Source organism: Acyrthosiphon pisum, chromosome X (genome assembly GCF_005508785.2).
Source record: "Acyrthosiphon pisum isolate AL4f chromosome X, pea_aphid_22Mar2018_4r6ur, whole genome shotgun sequence".
Classification (NCBI taxonomy): domain Eukaryota; kingdom Metazoa; phylum Arthropoda; class Insecta; order Hemiptera; family Aphididae; genus Acyrthosiphon; species Acyrthosiphon pisum.
Window position 1 is genome coordinate 71,754,640 of NC_042493.1, and position 20,228 is coordinate 71,774,867.

Here is a 20,228-nt window from a genome sequence, read left to right on the forward strand (position 1 = left end):
GATCTAATATCTAAGTTTAATGTTTACCTATTTCTTATATTTAAAACAATTACAACAACAGTTTTATATTTTATAGGCCTCATTTATGGTTGAACGTGCCAAATCTTTTTTTATAGCTATGATTCTTAAAATTAATAAAATGTTAATTGATGTTTCATTAAAAATGTTTTATTATAAATTATGGAAAATGTAGAATATTACGGTGGTATTATGTTTAATTTTTTTTTATATACAGTGTATTTATTTCAAATAACTAATTTACAATGTCATATTCTTCCTACCTACCTATATTATAAGAACATCCTTTGTCTACATTCAGTTTATAGGCATTTAAAGTTTGATTTACGGCGAAGTTAATTTGATAATATTACTTTAATAAAGTTTAAAATTTTAATATCAAAGACTTAAAACTTTAATAAAAGATTAAGGAATATAATATTCTTACATTATACGTACAATTTTGAAATGTGTCTTTGAATTTTTCAAAATTAGAACAACTCGAAGTTAGACGTTTTCTTATTCATCAACAGTTATTCTTTGTATGGCTGGTCCATTTATATTGTATAACAATTTACTTAGTTGTTTTTAGTCACCTACATACCTACATCATTGACATATTTGTATTATTTATACTATTATTATATATTTTTATGAGAACAATAAATAATAAATTACAATTAACTCTTTGAAAAGTGTGATTCGACTCTTAAAATTATTGTGTCTACGTTTGATATTGCTTTTTAATCAATTACATTTTCATTAATGTGTTTTCCATGTTATTTGGCTATCTATTTACTTTTAACAGATTTTATTTAAAATATTTCTGTTATTGTTGCGATATTCATTATTACTTACGTGTTTATTTACTAATATTTTTATAATTATTTAACAGCGTGGACGCCAGATCTTCTTCTACACATACTCATCAGCCGTATGACTCCACGTCGTATCATTTGATGACCACGGGTGCAGAAAGATGGTCTGACCAACGAGTGTTTGGTGACCGAGCACATTTTCATGTTAACGCAGACAAAGCAGAAGGAGAATTGAAATCGAAAATAAATAGTCAAAAGAAATCGACTGTCTCGACATATTATTCATCGGAATTACGAATCGACCGGGTCAGTGTAAAAGATGCGATTCACCTTTATCGGTGTCGAGTTGATTTTAGATTAGCTCAAACCCGCAATTCTAAAGTGAATCTAACTGTGGTCGGTAAGTCTATGTCATTTAAATCATTAAAATCATAATAAATATTACCTTTAAAATAATATATTAGGGATATTTTGCAATAGATAAGATATATAGTTACATAGGTTATACAAAATAGTTATGTATATATTTACATATTGTTAACAATATATTATAAAATAAAAGAGTAAAAAACGAGTTAATTAAAATTTGGTATACCTAGTTATTATATGTTTGATAAAATTGCATAAAATCATGCAACGTGAATCAATTAATATTATGAGGAATCATACATTTTTCAAGTACCTATACATTATTTTAAGATTTTTAAATTCAATATTGCTTAATATTTTAATTAAATCGATGGTTCTGTAGTGTTTACTAGTGAATAAAAAATATGACGTAGCATTGACAGAACTCTACTACCTATAATAATAATAATATTTTTTTGTTGTTGTTGAATTAAATTGGAAATTCCATATTATAATATTGCATTTAAAGTTTAATACTTCGCAATTTCGGTGTGTGATTACAATATAAATAAATTATTTCGTGGTATTAATTACATTTTAAAACTTTCATAAATCAAATTACAATGATTGAAAAATAATGTAATTTGTTATAATTAATTTAATGCAACGGAAAACGTTGTTATAGGGATTCCACGAAAGAGCTCTTTAGACATTTCCATTATTAATATGATTAAGTTTAGGATTTGGTGCCGAGCGTAAGAATACACCTCTCTATCTATAATCTCTCTTTCTCTATGTAATGTATATATATACAATTGCGAGCAAAACATGAAACGATATAATATATAGGTATACAAATAAAGGCAGAAAATTGTATGGTGTTGCTAATAAGTAATAATGGTCGTAGTCTATGGGTAGCAGCGGCGGGAGATTACGGGCCGGGCGGCCAGCAATGCCGGGATGAGCAACTACTGGGAACGAGACTTTTGGCGCGTATTATAATACGTGGGTGGGTTCAGCTTCTGCTCGGGTTGTTGCTTGGTTTTTCGGTGCAAAAAGGTGATAAGGGTGGGTTAAATGGTTGGAGAGGGGGTACGAGAGATGGATGTGGAGTGGAAGAGAGATGGGTTCGTGCACCCGCCACCGGGCTGTGTGTGTGTGTGTGTATATGCGTATTATATACAATATATATATATATAGCATGAGAACATCCGGGTGGAAATTCATCACCGTTGCGGCCGCGTCGGATAGCATGTATATACCTACATGTGGAGCGTATATTTTATATTACGTTTGGTCGAATACCGCAACGACCCAGAGTGACTAGGTTTGTCCACGGCATGCCGCGTGTATGCGTATAAATGTTGCATCATGCTGTCGTCGGTAACGCGTTCACAGCGCGGAAGCCGGTTACGCCGTTATACTTACATCGCGGCGTACGCGTGTACACGCGAATGGGTGGACCGAGGATGAGCGAGTGAGCGGCGGCGAACAAAGTGGATGGGTTTTTTGGACGGTCCTCGTCGTTTGGGGTGGTGAGCGGGGGTGGTGTTGGCGGCGCGACAGTTGGACGGAGGAAGTGTGAATATACGGACGGGCATCCGGGCAGGGTTTGACGACAGCGCGCACTGGGTGACCGCGCGTGGGCGACGTGTAACGCACGGAGCGGTGGCTTGGTAAGTCGTGATGGTTTAGGGCGAGTGTGTAGGAGGTTGGGTGGTGGTGAAGAGGGTGTACTTGCGCGCTGCTATATCGATCTCGTTCGGGCGGCAGCACCCGGTGGCGGTGGTACACGCGGGATGGGGACGCTGCGGCAGTGTTGTCGAGAGAAGCGGCAGCGGAAGGGGTGAAATGACGTAGTGGGTGGGACGGGGGTGAAATGAAAAGCTCTCGAACGTTGGCGGTGTGGCTATATAGAGTCGTTGTTATTATTATTGTTATTATTACTATTACTATTGCTATTATTATTATTATTATTATTTTCCTCTGTGCCTGGTGACGGAAGAAAGGGAGTCTAAAGGAAATACAACTATGTGTGGGTGAGTTGCAGTGGAATGATACCGTGGACGATGGTGTATACACGGGTGCTGACGGGAAAAAGAGTGTAGTAAGAGCAGACGAGGTAGTGATCGAGAAAGGGTTGAAAGGGTGGAAAGGTGATGGCAGGTTTTGTATGACAGAAGACAGTCATGAATCGAAACGGCGGTAGTGGAATCCGTTGATTCCTTTGCATCCATTATAATATATAATAATCGTTACAAAGGACGGGCGACGCTGGCAATTTATTTATTTAAAACTAAAACAATAATACATTAATTAACCGATTTCGATTCTATGAATAATTAATCTACTACCAAAAAATTAACTTTCTCATTCTTGTACAATTGTACATATTAGCACTTTTATTGTATTTCATATAAAACAAACTCGCAATTATTTTGCTCTTCGTATAATTGATTCGATAACATCTCCAAGAATCGTTTTTCGAATGCTGCAATAATCGCTATCCCATTTAATAAATCACATCGCTAACGCACGCACTATCCCGTGGTCCATACTAAAATAATGATTTACCGATGATTAAAGAATGTTCAGTTTAAAAAAAAATAAATTTATTTTAATAATATTATTTTATTACACGTATATAATATGATAATTGGCCCTAATATACCGAATCAGATTGCATCGTTAATTTTTAGTAGATACCTATACGACGGAATGCGCGGTGGTGCTCACTGATATTCTTAAAGATGATTTATTATTTCACCTAAAATATTTAAATTTATTTAAATTTTATGACTCGTTATGTAAAAATGTTTAACAAAATAATGAATAATATTTATTTTGCTAAATAAAAAAAGAAAATGTTCGTAATATACACCAGTATACCAGACCAAAGTTTAAAAAAAGCTTTTTTGACGATAACATATTTTTTCGTTTTTAAACACTAAGTTAAATCTAATTACCTGTCTAACATTTTTAATGAAAAAAACTAAAAGATATATAAACTTATATTTTTTGTCATCCCTAGTCATATAAGTAAAACCACATCACCTCTTTGCTCATAAAACTATTACCATAATTGTGACAATGTGGTGATGAGCACAACATTGTGTTCGCATGCAAGACGGGATGCTACACGTACAAAAATAATTACTATACTATAGGAATACGCACGCAATCTTCTAGTCGGTACTCTAGTCACGTATTTTACTATTAAACCCTGTAACTGGACACGACTTGCAGTTTCAAAATTATTAATCGTCTCCGCATACATTTGTATTGGTTGGGGTATTCGACGGGGACAATTTACTTATCTTCCGCTGCAATCATTGCCAATCGGGGAAATACCATCGCAATAAAACAATAATATAGGTACCTAATAGTAGTTGGTCGGGCGTGGAGTGCGGTGAAATGGCAAATTGTTACGGCAGTTATAACAGCAGTCGCCGAGTTCTGCGAATGGAATTCGGAATGTCTCCCCTAGGTCACGGTATTTTTTTTTATTTTTTTTTATTGCTGTTTAGTCAATCGAGACAGCTATAGTGGAAAGGGTGTGTACGCAAAAAGAATATCCGAGTAGATGATAAATTATGGACTTTTCTATAATGTGTAATAGGGTTGGCATAAATAATAAATAATGTATAAAATACGTAATATAAATATATAATAGGAAATCGATCCATATAGTGATGATAGATACAGAGATGTGGATTACGGGTATAAAATATAAATTAATAGATAAATTATTAATGAATTCATAACGACGTGCTAAACGCATACGCTATTAAATTTTGTGATTATTATATGTATTGTGTTACGCAGTGCCACCGGATCGCATGGAAATTATGGACTTGGCCACGGGTCGACAGCTACTGCGACGACAAGACGGAGATAGCGTTAATAGCAAAAATGATCGAGGGTCGGAGGCGTCTACCACGACTACCACGACGGTTGTAGGGCCTTATGTCGAGGGATCGGACGTGCGTGTTCGCTGCCGGGTATATGGAGGTTAGTTTCGTTATAATATAATATGTACCATGATAATAGTTGAAATCAAATTTCCATTTGTGTAGTATAATAATGGTATTGTACTACCCTACAATATATTTCGGTAGCGTTTGGCGCAGAGTTTACCGTCACATGTTTTACAATAGCCACTTTAAAAAAGTTATTTATCGCGTTCGCTAAAAATATTAATAATAATCGTACTACACTAGTACAGTCGTACCTCCGTATCACATATGGGGTCACGTGTAAAGCATATATATAGCAAGACTCATCAGAGTTTATCATCGTGTTTTACAATCTGGCCATAATCTTTTACGCTTATTCATTTTACTGTCTTTGTACATTGAATAATACAAAAGCAGCGGGGTAGGCACACTCGTCGTCTTTGTGCGCAGCGGTACTCACGAACGCCCTTATATTGGGGCCGGTGTGTGTGCAAACATTATCAGTCGTTCCCGGCATAGTATTCATCTCACCACTAATATTCCCCCGCCGACAGTACGGTATATACCACCGTCTTTTCACTTATACACCCCCGGTAATTATTTATTTATTTCTATCATCGTTTCTATATTATTTAATATGCACCCACCACCGCCGCCACCGACCAAGTGCGTGTTACGTAAAATATGTTTATTGTGTATACGTGTATCTTAATTATGAAGACGACATATGTTAGATTTGAGCTGTCCACACGATGTACGGATTCACACAACCACACTTAGCCCCTGAGTATTCAAAACAATAAATTATTATCCTTTTATATAGAGACATCTGGTCATACACACTCGGCTCGTTCTTTCTGACGAGCAGAATTAATTATCTTTTTACAAAAATAAAAAATAAAAACTATGGGTTGTATATAACACGTGAAATTTGGTTTATTAATAATTCTCCTCGTTTTCGTCAAATTTATTCATCATAATATTTTTTACTGAGTAAACAAGTAGAACATCTCAACTATCCCTCCTAGTTCATGTATATAAATTACAAAGAAACAATATTTATTAGCTCCCTATATCCCTATACATAATATAAAATATGTTATTATGATTCAAGAATCTTAAAAGCGAGTAGAAGCGCTGTTGAGTTTTAATTTTAGATTCCGGGTGGATCGAGAGAGTTATTGGTTTTACAGTAATGTGTGTTTTGTAATTTGTTGTACATCCGATTTTGCCAGGAAACTATTACTGGGGAAGAAAAATAACTAAATAATTTTCATGCAACAATTTTATAATTTAATAATTAAACGCAGACAATACATATTTTATAAACGCTTTTATCACATATATTGTGTTCTATATCACCATGTGCATGCATATTATTTATTTCATGAACTAAAGAATAATTTTCAAACAACACTATTTCGTAGTATAGCCGTATAGGTATACTGTATACCTACTTAATTTATAAACTGTATGAACGAATTAGAACGATTTTTCTGTACTAACAGTGTTTCATTATAAAAAAAGGGAAAAATTATAGTAGTATTTTATTATCCTGAAAAATTGTTTTATTTTTATAAATGCTTTGCACAGTTATACCAGATATTGTCGTGTATATTACGAAATTAACTTTTTGAATTTTTTTAATTCCTGGTGATTTCCGAACAAGTAACCCCGTTCTTGTTTAGTTTCGGCTAAGTTTTAGAATACATGAGTGTACTAAGAATAATTTGATTAAATACCATAATTGTTGCCTTAAAACTAAAAATCATAATACACTACTATTCTTCGTTCAAGTGAATATTAGAGCGAGACCAGATCCCAATATAAAGTTTTGACCACACAGCTATTTTGTATTAACTATAGTTTATACTATAGTTGTGTATTTATTTATTTTTATTTATAATTTGTAGGTATATTGATAGAATAAGCGAATACCCCTATTGAAAGTGAAAAATTGTACTGGCATGCAGATTAATATTATATTTAGTACAAATTTATTTATGAAAGATAATATAATACCTACCATATTGTAAGCTTTAGTTTCACTGCAAATATCATATTACAACTTATATTATAATAGGCTAAATCAATGTACAAGATTGTTAAAGTATTTTATTAGCATATTATGCAATTAAAAAAAAATTGGCTATTCTAGTACCAGTAACATAAAATAATTCTATATACAACAGAGTTATTTGAATTTAATGTTACAAAACTTAAAAGGATTACATAAGACTATTATAATTTATAATCCCTGACATTTTTGCGACATTAAATTTGAATAACCTTGTACAAAATATTTCGTGCATGTTATATTATAATTTTGATATGTTAATATCGCATTAAGTTCAATGTGCATTAAGAAAATGCACGCATGATGTTGAAACTCGAATTAATGGAATTAACATTTTAAAATGAAATTATAGAAATGTAATACATTATTATCATTGTATAAAAATATAATGAAATATACATTTGTTAATTATTGATTCGTTTTTTAGCCTCCAATTAATAACAATCTATACAAAATACGTGAATACCTCTGTAATCTGTATATTTTAATGAAAGGTTTTATATCATATATTTATTCATAAGTGATACTTAAAAAGCAGGGTTCTTAAATTTAAGTTATCATTGTTAATTTGTTCCCATATTTTAATATTTTATAATAAAATACATATTATAATAAATTATGAATTTTCAAACCATATTAAATAATTAAATGTAAAAAAATTACATTTATACAATTTATATGTTCAACCATCATCTAGAATTTTATATTTATAATAATAATAAATTATGAATATTATAGATCTCTAAATAAGCAAACGATCCCTTAATACATTTTCGTATTAAATAATAATCAATTTACTATACTAGTAGAAAAAGAAGTATTCAAGTTAAATTATGTTTTACTACTCATAGAAAGTAGGTATAATAATTAATAAGAGTAAAAAAAAAATAAATTCTGATTGTGGCAAGAGATTTATTGGTTTACAATGACGTTTGATTTTTCTCTTATAGAAAATTAAAGATTAAAATTTGAAAAAAAATTTTATAACTCATAAGGTAACTTTAAAATTTTTAGTAATATTGGAAATAATCACGGAAATTGCAACAAAATGTTGAAGAAATGTTAACTATAAAATATATTGTAATATTTATCAACTGTGCTACCTATGCAAATACATTTATTACGTATAAAATAAGTATATTTACCATGATAAAAACTATCTTTACAGAAATTTAAATTTACTTATCATTGGTTAGTACATTTTCAAGATAGAATATTGCAATTATACACTTTACTTTATAACAATTTAAATTAAGTTAATATAAAATATTCCTACCTACTACATTCTCTATTATGATTTTTCTTAACATGATGCACTTATAATATGCTTTGAATTATAAAGTCTAAAGTATTTAATGACAGCAATAAATGTATTGGTTTTCTAATAATGATTTTTCTAGTTTGATTTAATGGATGTAAAATCACAGCAAACACTTAATATAGCACTTTCTATATATTATTATTAAATTTCTATAGTTTTTAAAAATACTTACGGGTAATATATTTTGAACAAAATGTAGGTATTTCAGTTATTTTATTGTGATTGAAAAATTATACAGTCCAAACGTGTTTTAAGTTTTTTAAATTGTATTTACTAAAGTTTTGTATAATAATGAGAGCTAGGATTATAAATACTATAGTGTTATTTACAATAAACAATTAAATTTAGTTATTGTGGCTACACAAAATATAGGGAGTCCAAGAATTATAAAATGGTTGTTTCATTTTAAAATGTAATTACAACATTTTAAAAATAACTCATCCACGCATCAATAATATGATTTTATGTGTTTACAGCATTTGGTCCAGTTGGCATTTTATTTTTATTGTTGTACATTTGTACCTATTTGGTTTAATATTTCATAAAGTACTGATCTACATAATTATTCAATACAATAATAGATAATATAATACCTATATTACGATTTATTAATATAATACATTAAATTTTATTTTAAATATAATAAATTATTCTATTCAAACTTATTATATTATTTATTTTATAGGCATACCAAGACCTCGTGTAGCATGGTTTCGAGATAATCAGTTATTAAAACCAGAATCGGACGATCCTGATGATATCAACGTTGCTCAACAACAAGACGTCACAGCTATTGATGGTTATGCGACAGCAACTGTTACATCAAGCTCGTCCACTTCCACCGGAGGTGACAACTCGGAAGGAGTTTTAGAAGTAGATTTGACTTTGACAGGATTAACGCGTAGCGATTTGCACACCGAACTCACTTGTCGAGTGTGGAATTACTTTTACGACGACGAGGAGTATTCAATTATTGTTACCAATAGTGGTTCGAGTAATATTGATACTAGTATCGAAAAAGAAAATATGAGTGGAGAAGTTGATCCCAGTCGTTGGACCCTGAGACAACGTCAGTCTTCGCTGACAGCCGTCGTTCATGTGGACATGAATTGTAAGTAAAATTATTGAACATTTAATCAATTACATTATTATACAGTTATGTAAATCGTTGTGCGAAAAGTTTGGTTGGATATGTTTGTCAATTTCGTTCAGTTGAATACGCTCGTGTCTGCTAATATTCGGTCACTCCATTCCTAGAAATGCGGACAGAAATCTAACTTAGTATTTTTTATAGATACTCTACATTATTTCTCGGGAACAATGACGAATTTTACTAAAAAAAAATTCCGTGAAAAATGTTACAACAAGTTTATTACTTCGTGTTGTTAATTGTTATATATTTATGTGGTCAACAATAATGGTGTGTAAAATCGACAGCATCCCTGAAATATAAATATATATAGCCCCTTTTATACTATCACGATAAAATTATACAAATTTATTACCGAGTCCACGCGTTAAACTCACGAAAATCCCGGCGTAACACCAAAATCTGCACAATATAATCATATAACAATAATAGCCGTCATGTTTCGTACAATACATATGTAATAATATTATAATATTCTATCCCGCTCTCTTTTCGTCTCCACAGTGTCTCTCACTCTCTCTCTCTCTCTCTCTCTTTCTCTCTCTTTCTCTCCCTTTCCGTCGTGTGTGTGACTCTCGTTAATTACCAGCCGAGTACCGAAAGTGTGTGTGTGTGTTTGACAGCTACAGTTTTCCAACGGCGCAGGACACGCGGACGCTATAATATAACAGTATAGTTTCGCATACACCCACACTCCACTGAAATCGACCACCCGTACCTCCCGCGTGGGTCGTGCACTCGTGTGATGTGTATACGTGTGTATATGTATAGGTATATAATATATATATATATGTATACATAAAATATAATATAATATATAATATGCACATGTTTATGTATCCTCGCGTATATGTAGCGTATAGAGTAATTAATTGGCACGGTACACTACACCGCCAAACGACACGTCGTTTTTAATTACACGTAGGCAAAAACACTCATTATATAATATATATAATATGTCTGTTTTGGGGGTGTTTGTGTGTGTGTCTGTTCGAGGGTATATGTGTGTGTGTCTGTGTGAGGTGGACGGGGGTGACGGTGTGTACGAGTTACAATATACGCTCGCGTAGTGGTTGAACGTGCAGCATATATTATAATATATTCGTACTTGGCGGCGACGGGGGCCGTAGTTGTTCATGTCACCATTTTTCACGTGGTGGCCCAACCTCCGACGACCACCTAACCCCGCCGGTCATGGCCAATCGAAATTAATCGGCGACCCTGGTTAACGGGTGGTATAAATAGTAATACAATATTGTAGTGACGACAAAAACGCCGAAACGTCGAAAACCAGGACCACGCATGCAAATACTAAAATACACGTAAATTAACCTCCCATACAATATGTATATACATGGATATTGCAGTCCTCTAGTATGCACGGCACATATATTACACACTCGTGCGTGGGTTGTAATAATTATATGGGTAAGCTGTTTAATTCTCGAAGTATTTGCGCAGTATCTATCATCTATGTATTAATACATACTATAATATTTTGTTACTGTAAAAGCTCGATCAAGTATGACTATTTAATGGTGGGATTACAAAAAAATAATAATTTATGTATAACGTAGGATGTACAAGCTATATTATGTTAGTAAAGTCGAATAAGTCTATCACAGAATTGGTACTAATAAAAATGGAATAATGGTTAATATATACGCATACTGGTATTCAGATATCAAAGGTGTAAAGCTCATCTAAGATCTTCCGGATCATTGTGGATACCTATATAATTTTGTTCTTGATAACGTCTTAACTCGAGGCTAATTTGTTCTTTGTGAAGAAAAATTTATTACGATGTATGATATAAAATTAATATCCAAAATGATTCAATAAGTATATGTCAATCTGCTGTAGGTAAGTTAACTTTTACGGTCCAGTGTCAGTGATTTTTAACACAGTATTAAAGCCAAACAACTTAAATGTCGATCTAGAGTATTATGTTATAGTAAATGCAATACACGTTTTTCTTGCACAAATAAATAATAATTTAATTTAAATATTTTTTTTTTATTCAATTAATTTAGATAACTTACTATAATCAAAATTATTGAAAGTTAATTTTTTTTTTTGCTATTCATCCAGTATCAACAACTGACGTTATTATCTTAAAAAAAACTTCAAAGTATAAGAAATTTATGTAGCAACATTTAAAACACAATATAAAGAGTTTAAAAAAAAATTAAGTTTTACAATATAATTTCAATAGATTTTAGATAAAGCTATTGAGGTTGTTTTTACTATTTTATTTTTTAAATAATTTGATGTATAGACCATTTGTTTACATAAATAACATGTTACAGTATTGTCAGAGAGAAATAGGTGCTTTCGACGAATAAAATGAATATTGAACCCTAACATCGTTATATCGTTATTATCATCGGGGCGTGCATACAGTTATCGCGTGATGTTTTCTATAAGATCGAATTCGTTATTGTAGCAAATCCTACTTGCATAAATGTGATTGGTGTGAGTATTTTAAGGTTAATGCCATTTAAATTATATCAACCAGGATTATCAGATGAACATTGGATATTATTAATCTTTTAGCTGGGTTGATAAAGGTAATGGAAATGTATTTCTGTATTACTTATTAATAACATAGCAAGCTACATTCTTGATAGCTGATAGTTTGATCAACAATAGTTAACATTGGCCAGTAGGTAAAAGAGAATAGTACCTATATGGAGAATCTGTTATTGGAAATGCGGGATGAAAAATTAATATTTTCTATGCTGAAATTGAAGATTCAGAAGATTTATGATTATTGTATTTAATGTAATAATTGATAAAATGAGTTTATAATTAATTATTAATTATGTTAATACTGTAATCCCTATCCCTACTTCCCTTCCCTAGCCCTAATTTCCTTTCACTATCCCTACCTTTCTAATATATGAATGCGAGAGTTTGTCTGTCGCTTTCATGCCTAAGCCGCTGAACCAAATTTGATAAAATTTGATACAGAAATAGATTAAATCTTGGATAAGTACTTGGGCTACTTTTGTCACAAATAAATGTAAATTAGAGGGGCTCAGACAATGAATTTGAGAACCACGGTGGTAATTGAAACTTTTTATTTGTTTATAAATGGTTTCCATTGGTTGCATATTATAATAGTAATAGGTAGTAGAAATTAGTATTTTGGTTTTTTCTATAATGGTTGCTATTGGTTAATCAGGCAGATCAGGTGCAAGCATACATCAAATCGAATTTTCGCACATTGCCTACCAAGGTGTCAGGTGGCTGAGTTGCACTTACAGTCGCTCATCAGCGTGTCCGCAATCCACCTGTAGTGAATTGCCTACTTTATATTCTGTCGCACATTGTCCCATAGGCGCAAATAGGGAGGGCTTGGTTAAGCTTAGCCAACCCAGTTTTGTCTGTAGCCCTCCCAGTTTTAGACGTAATGTCATTCCCGAATCCGATATATAATTAGTTTTTCTAACAAAATACTCTTCTATTAAACTATTTTTGAACGAACTATTTTTCTGTAAAGTATAAGTAAAAGTTTTATTAAAAAATCTATGTAAGCTTAAGTATTTTTTGTAATTATATTTTCTAATGAATAATATTTATTTTAAAATTTATTTCAGTAATTGTTTTCCTAATTAATTTTGGTTTATACACAATACTTTTCCGGTTGTATATTTTGATTTTAATATATTTTCAAAATGTAATACTTTTCTGATAATTTACGTTATTTTAACATTTAATATTATCTCGTTTAAAAATGTTCTATCACAATAATTGTATTACTTTATATTTTCTAAACAAACATTTTTCTCTTGGAACATTTTTGTAACATAATTATTTTTCAAAAGGTGTTTATTTCAAGTTTCAACACCCTCCCGCAATCAATAATTAATTTCATTTAATTGATTTTTGACAGTTTCATTTGGTACTTTGACCTTAAATTGTAATTTAAATAACTGTCCGTTTCGTCCACCTGTACAGTCTGTATAAAATACTTGTCCATTCTTTGTGAACACACATTTTTACTGTCTGAAGTAAATTTTAGTCCTTTATCTAATACAGTACATACCATGTGAGAATAAATTATATTTTAGATCTGACACGTGTAATACGTTAGCTAGACAATTTCTTTACTAATTACATGTTAATATATTTTAATTATCTTTGCCTATTGGCTGTAACATACACATAAGATCAGTTATCAATTATCACGTGTTTTGTATTTTCTAATGCCTAATAAGTAATAAGTAAAAACTATAAAATCATTATAATTTTTTACACATATGATCAGATGTACCTGAGACTAAAACACACATACTGGTAGTATTATTTATTGTTGATTCAATTGTTATTATAAATGCGTTTTCATGAGTCATGACATTGTATTTACTAAAAGTAAATTATGTAATACATTTTCATCTATATTTATCTTAAAATTTAACTGGAAATTAACTCGATTTTTCCTGATCGCCAACTTCTTCTTTAATCTGTTGTATTTTTGATTATTCAATCAAAAACCGACTTGTTAAATTATTTACTGTTTTGCTTCCCTGTAGTACATCTTTCAATAGAGTTGAAAATAGTTGCTTGAGAGTTTTTTGGAAATTGGATGTTAGCAGTGGTTTTCAGTGATGTTTCTGTTAGTTTTGGATTGTTTATGGGATTGTGTTGAATTTTGTATTAGCCTTGGGTCAGCATTGCTCTTGTTGAGGGCGGATGAGAATGTTTTGGTGTGTTATTACTTATGATGGCTAAAATAGGAAGAGCATTACAAAAATATACCGGCTTGGTTGTGCATCGTTACACTGCTATACCTATAGGGAGTTACAAAAATGCGATAAACGATAATCTGGAATAAACCACATATCAGTTTGCTGTCACACTCAGTACACAAACTGTACATTCGTTAGTAATTACATACATTATATGTATGCATATTTAATATATGTTATCATTATTAAAGTATTTTAGGTATCGACGTATCGTCTGTCAAAAATTTAGTTAAAAAAATAATACATATTATTCAGGTTTACTAAAAAAAAATAAAACTTATGACAACCGTTATTGATAGTTTTCTTAAAGTATTAAAACTAATGAATAATTCATTTTTAAATGTAACTTTTTATCAGTTTTGTGTGATTGATTTATTTAGATTTTACTAGAATAGTTTCATGTTTGCACTTTGTACATTATATATGTTTTTAAAATTAAATCTCAAAAAATCATAAAAATTCAGCTTTAACTAAGCTTTATGATTAGAATATAATATAGTAGGTAGTTAATCCCTAACGGTTACTAGTGAAACATTCAAAAATAGGTTTACCAAGAAATCACAGCATAGTAAAAAATGTGGGGGGAGGGGATTCTATGGAAATTAAGCTTTGATGAAATACAGTATTCTAGCAATATATTACAATTTGTTTACCTAGTCCAAAATTTACTAAAATTATATAATAACATTACTAATTAACACTGCTTTATATTATTATAATATATGAACAATCATTGTCCACAGTGCAAAGATTGAAAACAAAGATTAGGTCAACAATTATCTTGTAAGAGTATAGGATGTATAGTTAAAGATATATTTAGGGATATTTAAAAAATATACAAATAAATAATTATGATATGTGATTATAATTTAAAATTTTTAATCTTAAATGGTTTTGCAGAGTCTATTACAAAAGATTCAATTTAATATACCTAGTAATAATTATTAATTAACAATGAATAGTGAATGTATTAGTTTTATAGAAAAGATGTAGGTATGTAAAATTGCAATATTATTATTCTGGAATGATTGTCGAAGAGATTGGAGGGGAACCCTTCACTTCTGTTTTTGTTAAAAAATGTTTAGGCCGCCATAAATTGAATTCTCTATTCGAGCCTATGCTACGACTTCTGATAGATCTAGATTTCACTAATGCTAAGTTGTACTAATGGTAATTAAAGCTGATAACTTATTATTTTTTGGGATAGATAAATCTGGGGGTAAAATAGTTTAATTGAAAGGCTAATATGAAATATTTGTATTTTTTCAATTACATTTGTTTTGTAATTATTATTGTTTTATGTATAGGATAGTTGTACCACTTGTACCTATATTTAGTGTGGTAATTTCTATAGCAATGGTTTGTATTGATATTTTTATGATTTTGGACCATACTAAAGTAGTTTTACATTCAAATATATAATACTTTTTAACTTTCGATAAAAAGATTTTTAGTTGTCGGACTGAAGATTTCCTTGACAAATCCTTGTTGCACCACTGTTTAATGCTGTTTATCAGCGCCGTCAAGTCCACTCAATATCTTTTAGTTTTAATCCTTTTCCAATGATTGATTTAAATAAGTTCTCTAATCACTCATTCATTTTTTGAAGTGTCTTTAACTTTTCTGAAATCTTGTGGTCAAACAACATTTATGGCTGAACATTTTCCATCGTCTTTATTATTTGGTATCATTGTATCCCTGAGACCATCACATTTCATGGTTTTTATAAAAATTCTTAAACTCACATGGCTCCATTCTCATTTTAGTTTTCTAAAATATTGCTTTCATCTATGTTTGTTCCCTATCTAATCCTCCTGTTTCTGTTGATATTAACAACTATCCCTAACCCTTTTCTATTTCATACAATCTAATATTGATTTTATAGCTTATATGGTTAAATCTCAATGTAACTATAACGCTTAACCTCTTTTAAATTCTTTCAACATTTGAATCCAATAATGTTGACTATTCTGTGTATGCCTTTATTAATGTGATTACTTTTCTATTATTAATTATTTTCCTCAGGTATCTGTTTGTAAATCTTATATTCCATATCGGTTTTCTAAAAAACTTATTGACTTCGGAAACAATGAGTTCATATAAATTCTATTTTTTTTTTTGTTATGCCATTTACATACCATCCATACATTGCTATCGGAACCTTATCAGTCGGGTAGATCTGTAAGCCATGATGTTATTTCAGGAGAATATATATTTTACTTATGTAACATAATCTTTTGACCTCTTGATTTTTTTCTCAAATTTCTTGATGCTGGTATTGTCTCTTTCTTGTAAAACATAGTTTATTTCGATATCTTTTTAAGTCTGGTAACTCATCAAAATTTGAAAATGATTGACCATTAGCTCTCTCCCATATTGCTAAATTATTTGAGCTTTATTCTCCGTTTGATATAATCTTCTGATAATAACATTATATCCGAGAAGCAAAATGATTTTTGAGTTTTCGACACAAGCGTTCAATATGTACATAGTACCTATGTACTACATATCCTACTTGTAACCTAACTCTTTATTCTTCAAATATTCTATAATGTTTTTACTTAAACTATTTTAGAAATGTATTCTGTTGCCCCCCCCCCCCCCCCCATTATTGCAAAAAGATTTTATTTTTTTAGACTTTATTTTTCTACTAAAAACCACCCTTAATGTTCAAAATCGAAGCATTTATTTAATTTTAACTTTTCTAAAGGTGACGTCTGAGAAAAAACAAATGATAGTTATTGTCATACTAATACATTCGAAATTATCGACATTATCGTGTTGTAACGTTTTTTAACATTAGTGCGCGAGATAGTCGAATAACTTTCAAGTGAAATATCAAAAATATGTGTAAATAGTAAATAAGTGATAACGTATAGAAGAGTGGAGAGTCAAATAACGTAGTGACAATATTACAATGAATACATTATACATAATATAGGTATAAAAAGTATATATTTGACTTTACGTCTCCTATAAGAACATCAACTACTTAATATTTTAAAGCGTGTTCGTGGCCTGTCCATAAACTTGAAAAAAAAAATAAAATGGATAATTGAACTCCAGCCATTTTTTTTATGTGTAATGTCATTTTTTTATTCGTACTCGTTTGTAGTTCCACCATTGACTGTTCAAATCCTACCGATCGCAGAAAATGGCCACTTTAGTGGTATTGACAACGATTTACAGCCACCTCCGTTCACACAGTCTTCCGCGAAAATGACACCATTACCATTACCCGAAGACGATGATCGTTTGTCTGTGCACAGCAGTAAGATTCAAGAACAACGTCAGCTGCAACCATTAACAGCTGGGAGGAAATACGAGTTACCGTGTCGGGCTTACGGGTCACGACCGCCGGCAAAACTAACGTGGTGGATGGATGGTCGGCGATTAGACACTACACGTGAGACGGTATGAAGAAATTTTTACTATTGAAATTTACTTACATTTTTATCTGATAGATGTTGAATATTAATAGTAAACAAAACAAAATTCATGAAAAAGTATCAATTTTTATAATATAACAAATCAATACACAAATTTATAAATTTATAATTCGTTGTTTAATTTAAGTACCTACTACAGTTTTATAACCTCCAAATATAATATTATATATTAAAGGTACATGCTGTTGTTACATAATATGCATAATAATTATGATTGTTTGGCTATCGGAGTTATATATTATTATATTAGCAGATAATGAATAAAAAAAAATAAAAAAATGATATTTACAATATACATTATAGCGAAATCTTATCCTGCCAACAAACAATTTGGTATGGCTGATAGCTGATATTCTAAACTTTATATGATATGATTAATATATTAAATATTTAAAACTAAAAAAAAATGTCCTACGCAATATTATTACAACATGTATTAAATTTAAGAAAATATTATTAATTTAGATTATCACAGATTATCATGTAAGTAATGATTTTACAATAAAGTGTGTTTTTTTTTACTGGCATCACCTTTCGGGACAATGGAAATGCTTTGATATTGACAAAAATTAATTTAATCAACTGTAGTACTGATGCCTAATGGTAAAATAAATTGGGTACTTAAATCACGCAATAATATCATAAAATATACCTACTTAGTAATAATTTTGGTTGACTGTCTTTGCTCGGAATCGTTTTTCGTATACAATGATTTTATATCATTGATTTCAAATTTAACACATAAATTACAGTGGCTTTCTAGAAATCTAATGTACAGCAGAACGTTACTCACTTACCTATTTTTTAGATTTGATTTGATAAAAAAAAGTTAAGACATTCAATCTTAAAACTTGAATGCGAGGTTTCCCGTATTCCATAGTCTCCTGATTGAAATACAATTATTAAATCAATTTCACTACCTAGTTGTTTTTAATGATTATAGGTACCTAAATATAATTTGAAGAAAAAAAATGTCATGTAAATTCTATATAATATGAAATATAATTACGTGGTTTGACTTGAAATCACCTGTCAAACGCAATGGCATGATTTTTCATTGTACCCATTGGCCATTTTTCTGAATTTAAGCATGAGTTTTCAGTTTTATACCTATTATTGAATTAAATTACATTTTCTATATAACCTTGCATCTTTATAAGCCATCTCCAAAAGTACCATATATAAGTATATATTCAGCAAGCAGAAAACGCATTACAAAATATTAGTACTAAGCGGTTTTGATATTTTGATATATACTCTAATGATTATTTCCATCTTTAATGCAGCCATACCTAAGTTTTAATTCAAATTCTTATATTATTAAATAATGATGTATATACCTACGCACCATGTTCTTTGAATAATAAATGTTAGTCTATATTCATGAATGATGAGGAAATTGACTTTTAAGTTTACAGTGAATAAATCATTATATAAGAAACATTGTGTCCCAAGTTTTTTCTTAAAAATTCGATGATAATACCGTAAAGTTTGGAATTGTTAAATTATATTTAATGATATTGGTTAAAAAAGTTCAACCTTTGATCAATGATTGGGCTCGATTAGTAAATAATTCTCTATATAATTTAAAAATCCCGATTATTTATGATTGACCATTATAGTCATTCCATATTTTCAAATACCTTAATTATTACATATTAGTATATTATAATATATAATTGCAAGTACCACATAATAATAAATTAATAATTCAAGTCCAAATTAACTTAACCTATAGTTTTTAATGACGTATAATATCTCACTTAAATCTACTTAAAATGGATGAAGCGTATAGTATTATACGGGTGAAATTCCTTATCTAAAAAGTCCACCTGATTTGCTGACGACTGATTTTAAAATACAAAAAAGTTTCGAAACCTGGTTACTTAGAAATTGTTGATTACGAGTTTGATCCCATACCTTCATCCCAAAAACATGTAAACCCGTTTTTATTCCACGCTAAAAGGTTTTTCAGTAACTTCGTTCTACAGTTTGACACAACAAAATTAATTTAAGCTTAATATATTTTGCACCATATAATCAGTAAAATAAAAATATTACTTTTTTAACTACTTGTAGGTGTCTTCTGATTATTTTAATTTAAATGTCTTATTTTATTTCATTCGTTTTAATAGGAAAAAAATGGCTCAAACAAAAAAGTGAACACTTTGTTCTTAATTATTATTTCACATAAATACACAGGCGCGGACTGGTAAAAAAGGGCGTGGGATGCTGCATAATTTAAAGGGCAAATAAAACAAATTTTGGGGGCAAATTTTAAATATGTAGGTTATTTATAAAATATTTAAATATTTTCTTTTGTTTTATTAAAATATTGTAAATACGTTAAAAATGTAA

At 30.3% G+C, this 20,228-nt stretch overlaps 1 protein-coding gene across 1 annotated transcript in view; it reads left to right on the plus strand.

The window, feature by feature from the left end:
• LOC100575399 overlaps positions 1–20,228 on the plus strand; it is a 149,540-nt gene that overhangs the window by 106,944 nt on the left and 22,368 nt on the right. Inside the window, exons 2-5 of the mRNA XM_029488953.1 lie at positions 893–1,215; positions 4,989–5,174; positions 9,203–9,628; positions 17,537–17,835. Of these exons, the coding sequence (XP_029344813.1) occupies positions 893–1,215; positions 4,989–5,174; positions 9,203–9,628; positions 17,537–17,835 (1,234 nt within the window). The remainder of the gene's footprint in view (positions 1–892; positions 1,216–4,988; positions 5,175–9,202; positions 9,629–17,536; positions 17,836–20,228) is intronic.